The 17998-nt window shown below is 37.2% G+C and overlaps 1 protein-coding gene across 2 annotated transcripts in view; it reads left to right on the top strand.

Annotated features, from left to right (window-relative positions):
- The window catches only part of CNOT6 (CCR4-NOT transcription complex subunit 6), a 68836-nt gene extending 57751 nt beyond the window's left edge, over positions 1 to 11085 (top strand). For both annotated transcript variants that reach the window (XM_026507703.4, XM_026507701.4), the window contains exons 7-12: positions 186 to 343; positions 1053 to 1207; positions 1808 to 1962; positions 2891 to 3121; positions 4823 to 5025; positions 7001 to 11085. In XM_026507703.4, the coding sequence (XP_026363488.1) occupies positions 186 to 343; positions 1053 to 1207; positions 1808 to 1962; positions 2891 to 3121; positions 4823 to 5025; positions 7001 to 7213 (1115 nt within the window). In that variant the 3' untranslated portion in view covers positions 7214 to 11085. The remainder of the gene's footprint in view (positions 1 to 185; positions 344 to 1052; positions 1208 to 1807; positions 1963 to 2890; positions 3122 to 4822; positions 5026 to 7000) is intronic.
- Positions 11086 to 17998: the final 6913 nt, after the last annotated feature.

The raw sequence follows: 17998 nt of genomic DNA, 5'->3' as shown, positions 1-17998 counted from the left end.
GCCATCTGCCCTTCCTTCCTTATTCAGCTTTATTTGTATCCATTATGTCTGGCATATAGTAGCTTTTCAGTGAGTATATATTGAGTGAATAAAGTCAATCTTAGCATTTAAGTGAAAACTATTGAAATTAATTATGTTTTTTTTTCTGCCACGTGTGTGAATAAGTAAAGTTATCTTTCCTACAGCCTTGTTTTCTGTCATGTGCTATAATGTTCTTTGTGATAAATATGCGACCCGGCAGTTATACGGCTACTGTCCGTCTTGGGCACTAAATTGGGACTACAGGAAAAAGGCCATTATTCAAGAAATTTTGAGCTGCAATGCTGATATCATAAGTCTTCAGGTAAGTCTTCAGAAGAGTGCGTGTGTAAATTGCACAAATGCCCCAATGTTGATAAGCAAGGGACAAACTGGGAACACATTACCCTGACACATTTGAAGTTCCAGCTCAGCAATTCTTAAAATACTGGCTCTGTTTTTAGCGACTCCGGGGAGCATTGACTACCTGCTTTGTTTTTGCAGCACTGTGCTGCCAGATGGAGCAAATGGGTTAATTTGGGCTTTAGGCATTTGCTCTGACAGTTAAATATTCATTTTTCCCTCCCAAATGCCCTTGCACTGTTTTTTAATAGGGTGACAGTGTTACTGAAATTGTGGCATTGTCAAGGTATAGTTTTGCTTTACCATCAGACTTAATAGAATAATTAGGGCATAGTGGAAAGCACATCGAGCCTGATGCATACTAACTTTGGGGTCTCAGTCCTACCCTCATAATAATTTACGTGACCTTGGGCAAGTCACTTTCTACCTATGGTCTGCAGTTAGAATCTGCGCAGTTCCTCCTATCTCTCTGATTCTTATTCCCCATCAATTCTAAAATATAAGAAAATACACACACACTGAGGTGTATGTACGTTGAAAAGATGTTACATTCCTTGTTCTGCAGATCAGTCCTTTGAAGTTATTTCAACCCCTCAAACTGTACATGTAAAGTTAATGCATAGGACTCATTTTTGTCTTAAGAAATAACTTTGCCGTTTGCAATTTTTCAGGAGGTTGAAACAGAACAGTATTACAGTTTTTTTCTGGTAGAACTGAAAGAACGTGGCTATAATGGATTCTTTAGTCCTAAATCTAGAGCTAGGACAATGTCAGAACAAGAAAGGAAACATGTCGATGGCTGTGCAATATTCTTCAAGACAGAAAAGTAAGTCGTCTTATGTTTAAGAAAGAAAAATTTATCCGTATTTGCAGGGAGTCAGGGGTGTGAAAATTAGTTGGCAAATCGGACAATGAAGCATTGTATTATTACTCAGTAAAACAACACTGTTGACCGAAAGGGTTTGGTTTGGTTTTGAAGCATCAGAAGTGATCTTGTTTTGGAGACTTGCTGAAAGTGCTGCTGTTTCTTCAGGTGTTCACTAGGGTTTAACTCCAATTGTTAATTGAAGCACCTTGTAATTAACATTCCCTCTAGGATGGTAGAGGGATTCTTAAACCTATAGTTTGGAAAAGAGTTATTTAAAAATTATAAGATGGAATATTCCAACATGAAACTCAAACAGAAGATGACTACATTATCTTAAGTTGTAAAAGTATTTCAAGATGTTATTTGTATCAGTAACAGACTGAGAACAACTTGAAACGGATGTGGGAAGCATGGTGTGAAGTGTGGAGGATTTTCCATAATGTGATTTACATGCCATCGTATTTGTTAAGGAAGTTTGGGAAAACTGCATTTCCCACAGAGCTAATACCTTGGTATTCCCAATTCTATGTTTGTGTGTGTGTTTTGTTTGTGTTTTAGATTTACTTTGGTTCAGAAACACACTGTTGAATTTAATCAGCTAGCAATGGCAAATTCAGAAGGGTCTGAAGCTATGCTGAACAGAGTCATGACAAAAGATAACATTGGAGTTGCAGTACTGCTAGAACTTCGAAAGGAATTGATTGAAATGTCATGTGAGTGACCTTTTCACTTCCTGTAAATTTGACCTCCAAAATTTAATAGAAAGCAAAGAATTGATTATGTATTAATAGTCTGGTCTAACACCTGAAGAAACTCAGTGAGAATTTAAGTCATTTCTAAAATACCATACCCCTTTTTCTCTACCACAAATCTTAAGATGAGAAGGCAGTGCCCAGAAAAGTTTTTCAAACTTTGAAAGGCATAAAGCCAAAGGAAAAAAATGGGTTTTTTTTTTTGCTCCCAATAATTTTTTACATTAAAGAAATGTTGAAGTAAATATTAGTTAAAATAACGGTTCAGAGAGAAGAACTCCATGCCCTCCTGTAATTTCTTGGCAGCAAGGATACTCTGTAAGCTAACTTCTCTCCTGCCCTACTTGTAATCATTATTTTAAACGTTTTGAGTTTTGGATAAATGGACCACTTACCTCAAATTAAAGGTACATTTAGAGTCACCATGATGCCGAGAACTGGAACTTGTGTCACTTGAGGGACAGTTGGGACTGCAGATGTTTAACCTGAAGGAGAGAAAATAGAGATAGAACTTAGCGCCTGCATTAAATACATCTGAGAAAAAGGATGTAGATGTAATTTTGTGAGGCTCAATTTAGGATATCTGAATGAAGCCAGAAGTTTCATGGAGACAACTGTTTAAAAATAAAGCTGTCCCAGATAGAATGGGCTGTGTGTGTTCGAGCAGTGAATGCCCACCTCGCACTGTTCAGCCAGAGCATAGAGGAGTGTTTCTCAGGTTTGTGCTGCGGTGGAGTTGTCATCAGGTGGGTGGCTGTTAGGTAAATTTTAGGGTCCTTTTTTGTTCCTGAGATTCTGAGGTATGCTACTTGCTTTCGGATCCTATAAGAATATATGGGCTGATGGGCGGGTTTTGTCTGTCTCTTTGTTTTCTTTTTATCTAATATAGCTGGAAAGCCACATCTTGGAACGGAAAAACAACTTATTCTTGTGGCTAACGCTCACATGCATTGGGACCCTGAATACTCTGATGTGAAGTTGGTTCAGACTATGATGTTCCTCTCAGAAGTGAAGAACATTATTGATAAAGCCTCGCGGAACCTCCAGTCCACCGTATTGGGAGAGTTTGGTACTATTCCACTGGTGTTATGTGCAGATCTTAATTCTTTGCCAGATTCTGGTAAGAAAAGATATTTTATATAGAATGCTTTTTTTGACTTAAAATGTTTTTGTAATATATTGTTTTTGGTAATTCCAAATTTAGTCAAAACGAAAATTCAGCTTATAGCAGCAACTATGAATCAGGTTTAACATTTTTTGTGTGTGTGTAGTAGGGAGACTATTTTGAAAGCGAGATGATGTTACAAAAACGTAAGGAGGAAGGACGTTAATCATCTTTGATAAACATGTAGTTGATAACTTGAAATAACTTGTTAAAGAACATATGATTATATTTCATTATCCCCAAGTCACATATAATCCAGACTCTGAGAAGGTTATTAAGATAGCTTCTCTGGGATTCCAGCATGTAGTAATATGATGCAGTGTAAATGGCTATTTACAAGATCTTAATATCAGTGGGCTCGATACCAATACGCCTTAGGTGGCAGTTGAGATCCTTTATTTACAAAGATCAGGCTAGCAATTTGAACAAAAAAAGAACAGGGATCTTAATTTTTTATTACAACGTAGAAGAATACAGAAAGGCTTATTCTTGAATACTTTTCCACTGGATAGTACAGTCAACAAAACCGTAGTTCTTGTAATATCAGACTAAGTATTCCTTTTTGTATTTCAACTCCTCGTGCATACTCTGTCATTCGCACAAAGTACTTTTCCTTGCCTCTGCACATGTACCTGAGCACGTAAGTACAAGCACTCTTGGAGTGGTTAGTTCACAAGCAGTTCATTGCCATCATGATGGATGAGGGCCAGGAAGAAGATAAAAACTGTTAAAATTTGTTTTCAGGGCAAGTAAAGGTATCAGATCCATAATTCCTCTGGCCACCTCACGCAGCTGTCCGGGGATCACTGCTGCTGAAGCAGTGGGGGGTTGTTCTCCGACAGTCTCTCTACATGTGCTCTGCCTTGTTTAACTGTAGAGTCTCCGAGGGGCAAAGAGAGACTCTAGTCAAATAATACATATTAAGCCTCATTTCAGTGTTAAAAAAAAAATACAGTATTTTAATAGCAAACACACGAGAAAGTGTCCAGCTTTGCTAACTAAATGAAAAGTAAAATAACTATTTGCAGAGCCCATCTAGCTGGTGGCATTCTCTTCCATAGTTGGCAATACGTATAATGGCACATTTAATCCTAATCTTGGCATTTTATACCAAGTAAATAATTCAACATACGCAGAAACCTAGATACTAAGATGTCGATTATGGATTTAATTCTTTTTAAAAAGTAAAAACAAGGGGCACCTGGGTGGCTCAGTGAGTTAAGTGTCTGTTTTCCGCTCAAGTCATGATTCCAGGGTCCTGGGATTGAGCCCCGTGTCCGGCTCCCTGCTCAGTGGAGAGTCTGCTTCTCCCTCTGCCTCTGCTGCTCCCCCTGCTTGTGCTCGTTCTCTCTCAAATAAATAAAGTCTTTTAAGAAAAGATTTTAAAAAGCTCAATTTAAAAAAAATAAGAAACTAGTTTAACAAATATGAAACAGCAGCACAGCAAAATATAAAATATTCAGTAAACTAGGATCAAAACCATGTAAAAATGGACTTAGATAAGTTCTGGGAAATGTAAAAAAATGAACAAAGCAACAACAAACATTTTAGAAAGGGCGAATGTATGGTTTAAAGTATTTACTATTACATTTTTTTAGTTTTGTACACTGCATGCTATACTTGACAATGAACAGAGTACCTGTATTTTCATTATAGGTGTTGTAGAATATTTAAGCACCGGTGGAGTAGAAACAAATCATAAAGACTTTAAGGAACTGAGATATAATGAAAGTCTTACAAACTTCAGCTGTAATGGGAAAAACGGGACAACCAATGGAAGGATCACGCATGGTTTCAAGTTGAAGAGTGCCTATGAGAGTGGCCTGATGCCTTACACCAATTACACGTTCGATTTCAAGGTGACTTTTGAGATTGAGAAACTTTTTAAACCTCCATTTTTTGGGAGAGTTCTGTAACTTTATTATGTCTTTGAAACGTGGATGTGGGTTCAGACTGGAAGTAAGCCATCTTGAATTAGTTGACAGCCGTATTCTCTTATTACTCTTCTGTGATTGGTGTCCCTTTCCTACTTGATAGGTACCCATTAGAATCATTTCCAGGGTAAGAAATCGGATGAAATAATGATAGGAAATCCTGAGTTTAACTGTCACTGTTTGCGGGCAGTTATGTTTCTTATATGCTCATTGCTAACAGCTGTTCAGAGAGTACCATGGTATCTAATTTGGTGTCCGTTGGAATGACATATTTCATCTCTCGTATTTTAATTTAACTGAAACTGTACTCCTTGAGTGCCAAAATGTGGTTTATATTAGCCATTTAAAAATATATCTTCTCTTTATATGCCTTCATACACAGTTAACGGCTTACAATATGGAGCCTTGCCTTAGTGCTTCTCCTCATTTTTAATATCAGTGGTTGTTTACGACTTGCATTCATCTGCTCTTTTTAACCATCTTTTGCATTTCTGCTCTTGAATCATAGTTTCTAACCTCGTGGAGGAAGAATCATTCAGGTTAGACTGTGTGTTGGAGTGCTAAATGCTAGTGTTAACGGAGTCTTAATTTCGGAGGGGAGGGCTGTTAGACTTCTTTGAGAAACTTGAAAAGCTTGAAGTTTTTTTAATTTGACTTTGGAGGAGCCACAGTACTGTAGGTAATGATTTAACCCTGGGAACAGAGTGTGTGGAGTTGAAGAGAGCCTCGAGCCGACCCTGGGGAAAAGGAGCATGTAAGTGACAGAAGAGTAACCAGAGAGACGAGGAAAACCAGGACAGTGTAGGAGCCCAACTGCAAAGGCAGGAAGGCCTTTCTGGGGAAAAAGAAGTGTGCTTTCAGCTTCCTAATCTCTTGGTAAGAGATGCTTCACTGGAGAGCGAGGCACAGAGACTAGAATGTGGAGAGTTAATATTACTGGGCAAGGAGGTAGTAAAAACCAACATTGTGATTGTTATTTGAAGCAGATTGAAGAGGAGGTGAGGGTGATAACCAAAAGGTAGGAGAGATTAGGGTTTTTTTTTTTTCTTTCTGTTCCTGATACAGAGATAAGAGGAAGACACTTGAATTTGCTTAAATATTTTGGGCTGAAAGCATGTAGAGGAGAGGCTGAAGTTACAGGGAGGAGAGGGGCAAACCGAGAGGTGCTCACCCGGGTGCCCGGTGCTGGGCCTGGGTGCTGCTGGGTGCGTGCAGGGCAGAGATGTCCCGGCCCTTGTGGAGCTCACAGTCTGGTGGGAGAGACCAGTGGCCACCACGCACGTGAGTGTGTAGTTACACCTCGGGGTGCGCATGAGCAAGAGAAGAGACTTGGAGGTGGTAGCAGGTAGGAAGTGGGTGAGGGCAAGATTCAGGAAGGACTTTCGAAAGTGATTGAACTCAGCACGAAGATTGAGAAGAAATTAGCCAAATGACACATAGAAGAAAGTGATCCAGGCAGAGGGAACAACATGTAAGGAGGCCCTGGGGCAGGAAGGAGCTTGGCACCTGCAAGGAATGTCCTTCTCCCCTGCCAGCTCCCCCGCCCCCCGCCAAAAGAAAAGGGCTAGTGTGATAATCGGTAGTGAGCATGGGAAAATAGTACAAATCAAGTTGAAGAAAGAAGCTGAGGCCATACCACGAAGGATCTTGTAGGTCTCATGAAAGATTGTGAAAAGGACCAGAAAGGAGGAAGAATGAATGATTATCATCCGTAAACTGTCTTCATTCTGCTAGATTTGACATCTGGGGGACCGTTCGGTTTATGGAGTACTGCCTCTTCCCACATGCTTGTGCCTTTCTCTGTTTACCAAACATGACTGTAAGGGTGTGTCTTGAAAGTGCTCAGTGTTTCAGGGTTGGCTTACGTGAGGCCTCCTCTCTTTTTCCTTCTGTTTTTCAGGGTATAATTGACTACATCTTCTATTCGAAACCTCAGCTGAACACTTTAGGCATCCTGGGACCTCTGGACCACCATTGGCTAGTTGAGAATAATATCAGCGGCTGCCCACACCCACTCATCCCCTCCGACCACTTCTCACTTTTTGCACAACTGGAGCTCTTACTGCCTTTCCTGCCCCAAGTTAACGGCATTCACCTTCCTGGCAGGAGGTAGTCAAGTACCTTCAGAGGACGACCTCAATTCACTTGTAAACTCATAAAATCTGAATATAGGGGAGTGAGGTATGGCCACCAGGGTTTGGTTTTGTTTTGTTTCTTTTTTCCTTTTCCTTGATGATTTGAATTTTCAACCTTGATTATTTGATAAGGATATAGTATGAAAGCCAGGTGCTAGCAACAGACAAATTCTGAGCCCAATATGCTTTATATACTGTTAGACAGGGATTGGTGTTTACACCTCTCTTTAATTTGTTACAAGTAATTTTCCTGTTTCTTCTATCCAATATAATATTTTCATGCCTTGAAATAGGAAAATGTTTGAACAGCATATTCTCTTTGCACAGAAATCTGTAGCACTACTTTTTTGAGGCCAGTAATAACATCCAGAGACCATTCTTCCATACTTTACTCCCTCCCTTTTCAGACTTGTTTGTAAAATAGAGACTTTGACTTTAGCCTTTATGATTGTATATGATCCACAGAAGACCTGATTTATGAAATTTTGTACTAAAAAAATCAGATTTGGAAATGATTGTATTGTAAACTAAGGCTAAGTTTTTTTACTGTTTCATGTGTTATAAAGGCCAGCGTGTAAAAGAAGTTGCAACAGACTTTCTCTGCTGATGATTTGCACTGTTGGGGTTCTGTTGGCCCTTTTGTACTACTTTATTTTTAAACTGAGAACATGGCTCTTTAAATCGAAATCTGCTTAAAGCTTTGGACATTTTCTCAGACCAGAGGCAACTTATCCATGAATCCTGGGTTTTTACACAAGCTGTCTACCAGGAGAGAGAAGCTGAGCAGTGAATGATCTGTAGGCATTTATGGACTGAATGTAATGGTTGATATATGTACATTCTGATATTTTTAAATCTTTAACTTTTTTAAGTTAAAAAATTAACAGCTGCTTGGATGCAGCTTCTTAACTCCTTTTTAAGACACTTCCTGTCCTCTCTCCACTGTGCCTGCCTAAAGTCGTTCTCACCGAGCACTGCCTGTGCATGCAGAGAGAATCTGTGCATCCTCTTTTATATTTTTTAAATACTGTTGAACATTTGTGAGAATTTTATGAAAACGCTTTTGTATAAGCTGCGGCTTTTTTCCCATTGTGAAGCATTGAATATCACATCTTGGAACATGTTCATGGGGTGGGTCCCTGGGTCTTTGCTCAGCAGACCCAGGCACTGTTTCTTGGTGTCATTGCTCAGTGCCGTCCGCCACCCAGAGTACGACTATCATGTGAAGTCTTTCTGTTTTCCATGGATTCCTTCGTCTCCGTGTTTTTTTTTTTTTTTTTTTGATCATTCCTTTTTTTTTTAAGTGAATTTTCCATTTATGAAGCAGTATAAATGAGATGTATTTTCAAAACCAGTCCCTAAGACAATTCTTCAGATCATTTATAAAGTGACAAAGTCATTTTAATAGGTCAACCAAGATAAAAAAGTTCTGTTGTACCGTGGACTTCACCCGTAGTGTCCGCAGTAGATTAGAGATTCAAGCCAACTTTTAACTTTGCAAAGTTAACTTGTATGTATTCTGTTCTCATTCATTCTTCTCTCAAAAATCATATGAATTCAGAGGGAACTTGGTCTAACTGCTTTTGTTTCAACTGCAGGCAGGGGAGCAAAAGGACAACATGTGAGCAGTAAGAAAAAAATGTTGAAATGTTATTAACAATTTTTATACAGAAAAGGAGTCATTTTGAATAATGACTTAAAATTTTATGAAAAATATTCAGCACTTAAATGTGCTTATTCTGTTTTTAAGAGAAAATAAAATTACATACTGTTAAAATAAATGATTTTTTTTTTCTTTTTTAAAGAATTTTCCCCAAAAGGTTTTGATCTTGAATCTTTGTCTGGGACCTGGTTTTTCCTTTGAGGTTTTTAAAGATTTCGTTGTGATGGCTTTTCATTTTTTGCTTTTTGTTGAAGTTGTGCTGACACCAAACACGTCCAGTTTATAATCAGTACATTGGAAAGCTGGTATTATTGATGTAGAACCAATGCATAACTTTTTATGGGGTTTTTGTTTTTTTTTTTTTTTTTTTTTTTTTTTATTATTATTATTATTTTTTTTTTTTGTAAAGTGTGAATAAAAGGTGTGTTTACTCATTTTTCCTAAACACTGTGTTGGTAATGTGCATCATGACAATTTCCAGCGAAGGCGAGCTGGAGCTGGTTGGACTGATGAGGCAAGGAGACCGCTTTTCCTACTATCTGCATTATGTGATAACAGGTCCAGAGAGCTTTATGGAGGGGGAGGGGAGAAGCACTTACTCGTTTGTATTTGTTAATGGAGGATGTATTCTTTTCATAGATGCTGGAACTAGAGTGCACTTGTTAGATGCTAAAGGTTTGAGCTTTACACAAAAACGTTTTCATCTGTATTTGTTATTGTCTGCAATATATTTGAATTTGGGGGCAGCATAGTAAGATATAAGGGCCTGTTAAGTCTTGAAACTTTGTTCTTGCCTCTTCTGGGCATACTGCATTCTGTGGGTCAGTTTGAACAGCCTCTCCATCTTCTTTAGGTAGTGATAAATTGAACCAGGAGTGTAGACTTACGACTGTAACCTTCAAAAGAGGAAGAAATATTTTGGGTCTGTAGGGAATAAACAGTCACACCAAAATAGATACTTCTGTTAAGCAAGGTTTTGTGTTCTAAATATTTTCTGTGTCCTGGATAATTTCCAGTAATCCATACTCTTTAAAATGCAATAAAAACTAGTATGTTTTCTCAGTATAGATTTTTTTTCAAAATTCTGTAACAAATATATTTCATGTGGTGTTGCCATAATGTAATCTCAGTGTTCTTGCTGGATAAATCCGTTTTATGAATGTTTGACAGAAAATTTGGGGTATGTTTTCTGTTTTTACTGATCAGAAATTTGGAGGCACACAATTCCTTGTTGTAAATCTCTTGAAGTACATTTTACCGTATTGTTGGTAATTATTTATGCATTGAGAATTTAAATAATGTTCATCAAAATTAATTTATGGCATAATTTAAAGTTGTAGAAATAAATTGTTGATTGCAACTTTGCTAGTCCTAGAACACAGGCAAGGAACATCTCCAAGAAATGTGTTTTTCTTCTTGATTGGTGACCACCAGGAAAGCTTATTTTGAGTTAGCACTTTGAAACCTAAGGACATTATTAAATTGGGTTGGGATGCACTTCTAAATGTTGAAATTAGCCTTTCAAAGCTCTTCTAAGGTCCAGGTTTTCAGTAATAAATTCCAGTTGTAGTATTCCATTTTTTTACTGTTTAAATTCATGGAATTAGTTTCCATAGTGATTTAAGGTTTGGGGGTCATGTCCTATAGAAGACAAAAGCCAACCTAGGCAAAATAGTTACAGCAGTGTGTTCTTTTAATGAACCAATCAGAATTCTCAGTACAAATGCTGCAGATAATTCGAAGAACACCTTTAGCAAGTGTTTCTCCCCTACTTGTAAACAGTATTTTAAGATGTTCACTTTGCTCTTCTTTTTGGTTACATAAAATTTAATAACCGGTATGTTGAAGTAGCGTCTAAAATAGAGTAGTCTTTATTCACAGTACATTATATTGTGTAATGCACTGGACTAATTTTTGTTTACCATTCATGTAACAAAACCCAGCACATTATCTGCACTAAGCTCAAAGAATGTCGCATTTGCCTAGGCAGCTCTTTGATAAGGGTGATGGGAAACCGAGTATGTACCTATGGACTGGTGGTAACAAGGGCTTTTACTGTTCTTTTCAGTGGAACCTTCTTGGTCAAATTGTAACTAGCTAGTATTATATTTATATACAGGGTCTCTTTTCTTTACTGATGTATTTTCCTACTCATAGCCAACCAATAAATTCAATATCTGTTTCAAATATTCTAAAAGTGTAATTTGTATAGCTGTAGTACTGAGGTTTGAGAAGAATAAAGGTTAGCAGACCACATAATTAAAATTCTGAGTCATCTGGGACAGGGTTGTAACTCACCCTTTGAAAAGGGGGAAGGGTGAATGGGGACGAGGGCCATGATGCGGGGAGATGGTGCATTGGCTGTGTTTTTCTGGATAAGACTCCTATCTTTGCCAAAGTTCATTTTTATACTGAGGCAACTCATGGTCCATTTGCATTTAGGAATTTTGTCGTTGTTATCATATACCTCGTTAATATAAGAGATGGGCTCATGTGTCTTCCGTCTTTTGGAAGGAGTTTGACATTTTAAATAAATGCTTTTAAAGACGGTGACAAACATTGTGTTGGTGGGGTTATACTAATTGATTAGATGTTTTACTTTTCACATGTATATTTTATTGTATATATAAACTTTAAAAATGTGACTTCCCAACTCTTCAGAAAAAGTCTGTTTGTTTTTTAGAAACTACTTTCTATAACAAATGTGAATTTTTAATGTAGATGCTAGAAAAAAATCATTTAAAATCAGATGACAATGAATGTTTGCCAAGATGTCCACTTTTTAAAGTAGGCATTTTCTACCTAATCCTTAATATGTAATTTTACCTCTGTAACAGAAGTCTTATTAAAAAGTAAGTGTATAAAAAAGGAAATGAAGTATTACGCCCATGTTACTTTATAAATTCTAGTTTATGTTCTTGAGAGGAGCCAAGTACCTAAGGGAACACAGAAGTGAGATATATTTAGTAAAGCTTTTGTGTTCTCTGTAATGTTACATATACTGAGAATTCCCATTTTGGAGTATTATTTAGGTATTCAAATTTAAGTTGATTTTTAATTTCCTAAGTACCATAAAGACAATTTTAATAAACAGATTACGTGTTAGAAGAATCTTACAGAAGATAGAGTTTATTAGAATTTTATGAGAGTTTGAGAAATATCTAAGTTAATTTCCTCCAAAGAGTGAAACATAAAATGTTCTAAGTAGATTGCTCCCCAGATGACTAACCAACGAGTCCGCAGGAACTGGGAAAACTGCTGGGTGACAAGGTGGCTTGTCAACCAGTTTCTGTGGTTTCTTTAGTTACATTTTAACATTTTTAATCAAATAAGGAGATGGCAGTTTTTAAAGTCGGCAAACTTCAAATCACTCTAATGCATTAAAAAAAGCTGTTAAATTATTTGGGGCCCGTCGTAAGAAATTTTGCTCACTACACCAATGTGCCCAGAGGTGGGCGGGCTTGAGAGTTCCTACTGCAGGGTATTGTCAACCTTCCTAGCACAGTGAGTTCGCTGCAGGCCCCGAGGAGCCCGTCAGCACAGTGGTGTCTTCTTAGGTAATGCCTCGTCCACGAGCCCTACAGCCTGGTGCGTTCGGTATCTCCCGTGTGTGGCACACCTGCTTGTACTGTTCCCCAAGGGCTTTATGTAATTCTTGAAAACCTGGTCAGATGGCGTGACCAAAGCCAGGTGGAAGAAGCCTGCAGGGCGGGCTTGCTTCCCGTTTAATATTCACACTGTTGCAGGTGGCTGGTTCTCAGGGCAGCGATGCAGGTGTGAGGGGCAGGTGCTCAACATTGGGAGCTTTGTGAGTTACCAGGACCTTTCTCCTCTCCTCGTTGACGTGATGCTTGCTAGTGGTAACTTCGAACAGCCCTGATGGTGGGGGCGCTCTGTGTAGTTGGTCCATTTTGGTGACCAGAGTGGTTCTTTTAATGTACCTTTCTTGGTCACCATACTGATCCATACTTGGAATTTCTTCTTGTCAGACACTGCGCTAAGATTGGAAATAGAGATTTATCAGCCCTGGTCTCTGACTTCAGGTTACTCATCGATCACTATAATCTAAAGTAACATGTGCTAAAGGTGTACCAGGTATGGAGGGAGCAAATCTGTCTGCATGAGCCTGTAAAATTTCCCAGAGGTGACCTTAGAGCTAGTGTCGAAGGACTAAGAACGTGTTTCCAAGATGAATAATAGTAAGTTATTCATCCCAGATGAATATAGTAAAACTCTTTGTGAAATTGTGCGTAGTTATGAATTTCGAACACGAGGTGGGTCTTCAGTGGGAACCGCACTAGCGGAGTGCCTGGAAACACCGCAGATGCTTTTGGAACCCTGAGCCACATGCTGAAGTTTGAACTTAATCCTGTAGGTGGTGATAAAGAGCCTGAGAAGGGTTTTAAATAGAAGCGGCGTTACCAGGTTTGGATTTGAGGAATTTGCTCTAGCAGTGCTCTGGAGGGTGGATTAGAACAGGAAAACCAGTTCATTGGCTTCTGGCATGGTCCAGTTCACAGAGGATAAGCTGAGAATGGCGTCAGGGCAGTAAGAGAAAAAAGGAAGGAGAATTTGAAACGTTCAGGAAACAGAATCAGTAAGAATCTCGATTTGTCCCTCATCACTTGTGGGTGAAAAGACAGGTAAGTGAGTTTTGTTCGGTCACTCATTACTTCGATTAGGCAAACCCTGACTCACCGTCCCTTCAGGTGTTTGCTGCCAAGGCCCTCCTTTCTCCTTGACTGACCTCACAAAAACATTTAGGCTAAGAATTTTGTTTCTCAAGCTTACACTTCATTTTGCATTATTTTTCATTCAGAGTTTAGTCTGCAAAAGAGATCCAGTGTGTCCCTAACTGAATAGTGAAGTAATTCATAGGCGTTAGAAGATGGGTTAATAGAGCAACCCATAACAAATGGCAGGAATCCAAGAATTCGGAGTTTCCCTGTCATGCAGAGGATTAGACCTGTGTTCAGTCTGGTAGCCTCTAGCCACGTGTGCCTTTTGAGCACTTGAAATATGGCTAGTGGGACGAACCGTAAGGTGTTTTTTGGTTTTAGTGAAACCATTTTGTTGCGATAGGACCAAATTTCCCTTTATCTGGCCCATTGTGTAAGATGTGAAACCAATGTCTTGCTCGTGTCACACATAAACACATTACCAGTTGATGTCAAAGAACTGATTCTATCCTAACAATATTTTACTAACCAAAGTAACTATAATATGTTTGAGTACTTTCTGCCGGCAGCATGCATTACTGTGCCTATGTAAATCATTAGTAATTGAGATGCCTTTGTTCATTTTAATATAAATTATTTTTCTGGTTTAAAAAAGTAAGTATGGACCAATTATTAAGTTTAAAATCAGTGCGGATACAGAACTGAGCTAGTCCCACAACTGGAACAATAAAGATTAGAAGGTATATTACGAATTTCATGGTGAATGACAATTACAAGTAGTTGCATCAGAGGAAAAGGAAAACCAGTGTAAAAAAAATTAAAGGTAGTAAAGTGAGCAACAGTAAGATACATTTCCTTCAAATACTTACTGAGTTTAATGTTTCCCGGCAACAGTCAAAAAAGAATAATAGGTGAAATTAATCAGCTGAAATAAGAATTAGAAGTCCAACGGAAAGTTTTTTTTATAAAAAGCTATAACAGGGTATGAGCTTGTAGATTTGGTCAGCTATAAAGTGTTTGTATTCTTCCACGGGAAAAAACATTTTAATGGAGATATGATATAAAAAATATATTTCTATTATGGAAACTTTGTTAGAAAATGGAGTCATTTCAGTTATACCAGCAGTTACCTATAGAATAGAAGACCTTCCTGATACTCTTAAAGATTGTTCAAAATTTAATAGTTGAAAGTACTTACTAGCTTTCAATGAGTTGTGTGATATAAAAGACACCAGGTAATACTTTGTGTATGCTTTTTCTTAAAGGACTTTCAAATGTACAAAGAAATGTGAACTCTTAGCCTAAAATCAGACTTACGACATAGAAATTTTTGTGTCTTTTACACCTGCCAAAGAATTTCTTCTAGATATGAAGAAAGATCGTTTCTATCACTACAGGCAATGCTCAGCTATGTTAGGTCCAAAATCTGGGTTTATTGGAATTTTAATGAGCCTGGATTTCCTTTATTGTTTTGCTTCACCTTATGATGCTTATTGAAAATAGTTGCACTTTTCTGAAACAGACTGAAAAGTCGTAGTTGTTAAAATTAAGTTTATATAATTTCAAATCAAGGAACCGTCATCACCAGTTTGTGAAGACTTCGGAGGGCTAGACAGCAGTTTAATGATCTTGTTTTCTTTACTAATGCTCATTGGTTAAATTATGAAGGAACTTTAACAATGGTTTACTGTTGTTGTAATACCAATTTAAGATTATCTTGCAACAAAAGAAATGCTTGCTAAATATTCAGTGATCAAAAGCAAACCATGTCAGTATGATACACATTTTCTTACCAGTATCAGTCTGTATATGAGTGAACCAAAATTGAAGCTCCAAGGAGCGGAAAGAGTATTTGTGACCTTCACAGACAGGTACAGGAATTTATATTGAACTTCATGATACAAACCAAGAATGCTGATTTTTGTATATTTCCAACAAATTTTAACCGTCACCACATTTTGTAAATTGGCTGCTAAAACTACAAGAAAAATTTGAAGAACGCTTTGTTGATATCTTGCTAAGAGTTGCTTTTCAAATTATGCAAATTTGAATTTGATGTTACTCCAGAGCTGACATAAGAATTGAGTACTTGAATGAAAATGTTCTTGGAGACAAGTTGATAAGCTTTTGCTACAAAGTTAAATAGATTATAAAAGAATAAACGGGTTTTGTTGATGTGGTTTCAAAAAAATTTTTTAATGATTTGACTCACGGGAAAACAACTATATTTGGGATAATTTGGATATATGAATCTACTTTTTCAATTATGTTTTATGTAATTGTTAAAATCATTAAAATATTACACTAGAAAATATTAATGCAAAAAGTGGTAAAGGAGGAATAAAGAGCGTGAGACTGAAAAAAAGTAAAATGGCAGGCATAAATCTGATAATATTAAATGTGAATGGATTAAACAAGATCAGACTGGATAAAAATAATCGAACCATATGCTAACTACAGGAGACACACTTCAGATTCAAAGACGCAAACAGTCAACTTTGAATAAAAGGATGGAAGAAGGTATGCAAACAAACTAAGAAAGTTGGTGTGGCTATACTAAGAAGATAAACTAGACTTGAAAACCAAAAACATTACTAGAGATAAAGAGGAACGTTTTATAATCACGAGCAATGCTAAATGATAACCACAACCTACATGAGCAAAACTAACAATGAAAGGGATAGACAGTCAACATTAATAGTTGTCCAATACCCCATTCCCAATGGGTAGAACAAGTAGGCAGAAGATCAACAAAGAAATAGGATACTTGAACAACACTATAAACCGAGTAGACTTAACAGACATGTATAGAACATTCTACCTCCCCATACCAGAATACATATTCTCAAGTGTACATGGAACGTTCTCCAGTAGACCATAGGCTATGCCATAAAACAAACCAAGAAGTTTAAAGAATTGAGATTGTACCAAGTATATTCCATGATCATAATGAAGGGGAGCTAGGAAGAAAGTTGGGAAATTCGAAAATATGTGGAAGTTAAACTACACTCCTAAATACCACTGGGCCAAAGGAAGAAAAAAATCTGAAGAGAAATTAGAAAATACGTTGAAATAAAAGAAAAGACGTAACACGCCAAAATTACATGATGCAGTGAAAGCAGTAAAGGGAAATTTGTAGCTGTAAATACCTACATTTTAAAAGATCTCAATAACCTAATCGTCCACTTCAAAACAGTGGAAAACAAAAAGCAAGTTAAACCCAAAGCAAGCAGAAGAAGGGACATAATAAGGACTTGAGCGGAAAATAATGAAATAGAGAATAGAAAAACAGTAGAGAAGTCAACAGATAGAAAAGTTGATTCTTTGGAAAGATCAGCAAAATTGATGAGCCTTATGCTGAGCAGGAAAAAAAAGTTGATTCTTTGGAAAGATCAGCAAAATTGATGAGCCTTATGCTGAGCAGGAAAAAAATATTACTAGAATCAAGAATAAAAGAGGGGACATTACTACCAACCTTACAGAATAGGAAGGATTATTATGGAGTACTATGGACAATTGTCAAATGACTGAGATTGTGTAGATGAAATAGACAAATTCTTAGACAAATTACCAAAACTGACAAGAAATAGAAAATCTGAATAAATGTATAATAAGAAATTGAATTAAAAATAAAAACTACGTAGAAAGAAAAGCCCAGGTCCAGATGGTTTCACTGGTGACTTCCTTCAGGTACTTAAGAATAAGTTATTCTTCACAATCCCTTCCAAAAATTAGAAGAAGGAACACTTAGCTCTTTCTGTGAGACCAGTGTTACTCTGATCTCAAAGCCAAAGAAAGATGTCACATGGAAAGAAAACTACACACTAATGCTGCTTATGAATAAAGCTAGGAAAATCTTCAGCAAAATATCAGAAAACTGAATCCAGCAACATATAAAATGACTATACACCATGATGAAATGGGATTTTTATCTAAAAAATGCCAGGTTGGCTTAATATCCCCACTTAAGGTAATATACTCTATCAATAGTATGAAGGCGATACCACAGGATCACTTCATTAGGCACAGAAAATGTACTGACAAAATTCTATAACCTTTTATTTAAAAACAACAACAAAACACCAAATTAAGAATGGGAGAGATCTTCCTCATCCTGATAAAGGGCTTTTTCAAGGAACCTACAACTGACATCCTACTTAATGGTGAAAGAGTATGAAGGCTTTCCCTCTAAGATCAGAAAAAAGACAAGATGTTCACTCATCACTTCTCTTCAACATTGTACCAGAAGTTCTAGCCAGGGAAATAAGGCTTGAAAATGAAATAAAAAGTAATAAGATCAGAGAGGAAGAAATAAAATTATATTTGCAGATGACATGATCTTGTACATAGAAAACCCCAAGTAGTCCATACACCAAAAACCTATTAGAACTAATAAATGACTTCAGTAAAGTTATTAGAAA

Source organism: Ursus arctos, unplaced genomic scaffold (assembly GCF_023065955.2).
Source record: "Ursus arctos isolate Adak ecotype North America unplaced genomic scaffold, UrsArc2.0 scaffold_5, whole genome shotgun sequence".
Taxonomy (NCBI): domain Eukaryota; kingdom Metazoa; phylum Chordata; class Mammalia; order Carnivora; family Ursidae; genus Ursus; species Ursus arctos.
Note: the sequence above shows the minus strand (reverse complement) of the source record. Positions and strands in the feature narration are given on the sequence as shown.